Source organism: Mesitornis unicolor, unplaced genomic scaffold (genome assembly GCF_000695765.1).
Source record: "Mesitornis unicolor isolate BGI_N332 unplaced genomic scaffold, ASM69576v1 scaffold36544, whole genome shotgun sequence".
In the NCBI taxonomy this organism is placed as follows: Eukaryota; Metazoa; Chordata; class Aves; order Mesitornithiformes; family Mesitornithidae; genus Mesitornis; species Mesitornis unicolor.
The window spans coordinates 19,375-23,735 of NW_010178694.1; the positions used below are offsets into that span (position 1 = coordinate 19,375).

Here is a 4,361-nt window from a genome sequence, read left to right on the forward strand (position 1 = left end):
GAAGCTGAAGTAAGAGAGTCATTACGGTTTATACAAAAATAGTCTTTTAAGGATTAACAACATGTAACAATGTGTACAGTATAAAAAGCTAGTGAAACATTTTCTGATTTTGTGATTAAGGTACTATCTATATTTTCCATTACTGCAACACATATGTGCTCGGATGCACAGAATATTACATTCTGGTGTCTCATGATGCCGTTGTAACATCAATCACTGCTCCAGTATCCTTGTCTCCAGGGAGAAGCGATGAAGGAAATAAGCACTCCCATTTTAATTTAACAGAGCAATTAGCACCGACAGCCCTGCATGTTTCTTACCCAACCCGACAACTGCAGAAAACAGCTGCACTATGAAAAGAGCAAGAATCAAAAAGCTGGAATGAAGACTGCATACCACTAAGCTAACATGTAATGTATATGCTCATAGGAAAGATCCGAACATTAGCTTGTTAACATTTACAAAGAACTCTTCCAAGTAGATTTTATACTTTGACATGTTTATTTTAGTTGGATGAGCAGATTCAATGAACAAGCTGAAACAGTATTCCTCAGCCTCACATTTGCCTCCCTGTAGGCTTCTTTAACAAATGCTTAAAAATATCAGAAATATGTGGAAATTTGCATGAAGTTCAATAGTTATTTCTTGTTCCATGCTTCTCTTTCAAGTCTTTCACGGATTACTTCTTTTAGGTACGGTTCAAGATAATGCTTATCCTGAAAAAGAAAAGAATATATTTAAATTTGCAGGGTGGTCCAGAAAAAGCTCAAGCTGTTCCTACAGATTATTTGTTGCACATTCCTCTTATTTGACTAAAACTCAACTAATGGAACACCTTGACCGTGTTTAACACTTACAATCCAAACTGCTTAAGGAACTATGCAGTTACTCAGTATAGCAGCTACCTAAATACTATCAATAACACCACAAAAGCCAGTCTCTGCTTATATAGAGAAATGTAATACCCTTATACTATCCTATAGTCAAAAGTTTAGTGATAGGATCTCTCTCTGCCTGGTGATTTGGAGAAAGCAGAGACAGACATTAATGCAAAGTCTGTAAATCAATCCACTACAAAAAAAAAAAATCTAGTTACATCTGTAAAAGAAGGTGCAGTTTGTTTTTCAGATTACAAGATGACACTGATTTCAGTGTGAAATTTCCCTTTAAACTATTCTTCCTCTGCATCTACATGAATAAAAGCCTTGGCTCAAGATTTTTCTATAAAATTAAGAAACTTACCAGAAAAGTAAGAGACCTTCTCTAATAATTTCCAAGCTTGTTACAACACATTTCTTTATCTGAGAGCTTAGAAGAAATATTTTGTCTGAATATAAACAATGTGCTATGGCTTCGAGCTTCAGTTTAAGCCTGTGTCATCTTGAGCAAAATGTTATAATTCCCATTGAAAGACTGAGATTTTTAAATAGTGATCAACAGCTGTGCTTTCCAAAGTTATCCTACAAGATACACACTCATTTACTCATTATAAAGAGAAAAGCCCAAAGACTAGTCACAGCAGTGCCACCTAAGACCTCCACCTTGGAAACATGTTGTACACGCACCTCTTCATACTTCAGCCATTGGTCTTTTGGAAGAATCTGATGTTTCAGGCTTAAGTCAAGTGCTCGCTTTATGCGAAATATTCTTTCATTGTAAAGATGTTCTGGAAGTCTCTTCAGTGCTTCTTTCACATCATCATCTTCATACAGTGTATCATCTCGCATTAATCCTGTACCAAGAAGATTTTACAGTATCAATGAATATATGTTCTTAAGCAAGATTTAGGATTGACATGGGTGTTTCTACATAGCATAGGCAAAATATTTCCAAAGCAAAATTATGAAGAAAAATCAACATCTAGAAGAGCACCACTGACTGCTGACAGAGAACAAACTCTGAACAGTGGCTTACACGTACTCTATTTACTTGTCTTTCTCAAGAAGGAATGGAGAAAACAGCTATCCAAGTCATTGAATTTTGTAGAAGAATAAATATGCAGAACAATAAGTATTCTGGTTCTGAGAGGTGGACTTATGCTCACCTAATTTTATATCTGTATTTAAGACAAGTCCCTAAGTAAAGGGTGACTACTTCAGATGAGAATACTTCAGTACTGAAGATTTATTCTCTAAACTCCACTGTGCATAGTGACTAGATCTCTATTATGCTATGGAAACCTGAAGCTAGACGTTTGTGCCCAAGTTGGTACCCTCTCACCTTGCCCCCAATTAGAAGTAAAAACAGGAAGAAGCACTCGGTCTTCTCAAAGCCAAGAACAGCCCCGCACTGCATGTGGAACAAAGGATTCCCAAAATTCAACCAACCCTGCTTTAAGTTTCAGTATTAACAACATTGTACAAAATGTTACTTCTGTAATATTCCTAGGCTGATACAGATTACAAGAGTAAACCTACTGACCTGTGGTTAAAGACTTTGATTTGATGTGACTGAGGTGACAGAAGTCTCCCAAGAAAACAGAAATTGCTTTCGAGCCACAGGGAGTTTTCAAACACACAGGGAGTATGGCTGCTAGTTTAATCACTAGACTAAATTCAATGTTTCTCCTCAGTTTTTAAATGCATTCCCAGAAGACCATCAAAAAGTATTACTGTCTTTAAGAACTTCAGGAGACTAAAAAAAAAAAGCAGCACTAAGCACTGCATCTCTGGAGGAAAGACCTAAGCTTATTTCTCCACAGTTATCTTGCTATTTCTTTTCTAACTTCCCCAGGGCAGTCAAGTTAACTTCCCTTAAGTAGTTTGCTCATATTGCAGTCAGCAGTAAATTGCAGCCCCTGAATATTCAGATTCTCTCATCATCTAAATAGTTTAAACAAATTTGGAATGAAATAACTCTGAAAGAATTGAAGACAATACCATGAAGGCAACCTCCTCTACTTAAAGAAACACTATTTTTACACCTATTTCACCACTGTACAGGCCAGAGAGACATGAAGTGAAATTATGGTGATACAAAGGGCAGAACTAACTAAATCCTTATTTGCACTTTGGATACTTTGTATAAGTATTGCAGACAGACTGACTGCTATCAGTGCTCTCCAGCTTCAAGGGCAGACTTTGGGTTAGAAGATACTGGCCGGTGAAAGTGACTTGATGGAAAAAAAACAAATAGTCAACCTTTCAGGACTGAAAATTCTTTCAATTGTTCCAGTTTAACCTGAGCTGTTCTAAGTTACTTCACTGAAAACAAGAGCAAACACAGAAATAACATGAAAGTCACTGATTTATTACTAGGTAGCAATCATGACTGAAGCTATTGCTAACTTTCTCCCCACAAAAGTAGTAGCTAATTTTGATCAAGACAACTTATGCCAAATTGTACATTCATGCACCAGTTACAAACACTTACCAAGTTTGTTGAATCCAGCTGCATTATAATACCACTTGCGAATCCTGTCTAACAGGCGCCCACCTCCTGCAACTGAATGCATCACCAACATCATCAGTCACAGAGTAAGATAAAATTCAGCACCTACATGCTGCTATGACAGTACACAAACACTTGCTGGCCTCCTTGACACGCAGTAATGTAACACTGCATCAAGTTTAAGTCAGAATACTTACCACTCGGTCTCTGCTTTTCAGTATCCCTTAACTGACACCAAACAGGTAGAATGAGCGCTGTTATGTAAAATAATTTGACCTCTGTTTCACTAAATTTGAATCTTAGACTGCTTTAAGACTTGGAACAACAGTAACTGGTCACTGTCAAAGACAGCACCAACACATTTAGGCTCTGTAACTTCTACTTGAGCTAAAACAAATGTTCTACATAAAAGCTTTTCAAGGTTTCAAAGTTTCTACATTTCTACCAGTACACCATTAGCACACTACCTCATCAGGCCTTATCCCTTCGCATTTTAGAACTCGGAAAGAAGTTACATGAAACTACTGAGGCCCGCAGTGAGTATTCGGCCAGGACAGCGATCCCCAAGGCCACTCCGGGGCTCCTCCAGTGCTCCCGATGACCCTCTGCCCCACCGCTCCTAGACAACCACAGTCTCGGTGTCAGCCCAGAGCGAGGGGCCGCCGCTCAGCACGGATGGCGAGAAAACCCGCCCGGCCGTGCCGTGACAGAGGTACGCCACCTGTGCCCGTCAAGGGCACACAGCGCACACCACCCATCGGCTCCCCACCTCCCCCTCACGGCCCGCCTCGCCTCCTGACGCCGGACAGAGCCAGCCCAGCACCACAAACGCCAACAGCACGACCCCATACGAACGCCCCTGACCGCCCACCACCGCCTCACCGGGTGCCCTCGCCGCCATGTTGACCTCGGAGCGGCGCGCTGCCTTCTGGGCAATCCGCAGCGTCCCCGGGGCGGGGGCGAACGCGCCA

The 4,361-nt window shown here is 40.4% G+C and overlaps 1 protein-coding gene across 1 annotated transcript; it reads right to left on the reverse strand.

Annotated features, from left to right (window-relative positions):
• Positions 1-482: 482 nt before the first annotated feature.
• LOC104539101 (cytochrome b-c1 complex subunit 7) lies at positions 483-4,314 on the reverse strand. The gene is made up of 4 exons (XM_010182546.1): positions 4,273-4,314; positions 3,373-3,444; positions 1,566-1,732; positions 483-716 (listed from the first exon to the last, which is right to left on the reverse strand). Exons 1-4 carry the CDS (start codon positions 4,289-4,291, stop codon positions 639-641), a joined length of 336 nt encoding a protein of 111 aa, XP_010180848.1. The 5' UTR covers positions 4,292-4,314; the 3' UTR covers positions 483-638.
• Between the last annotated feature and the right edge of the window lie 47 nt (positions 4,315-4,361).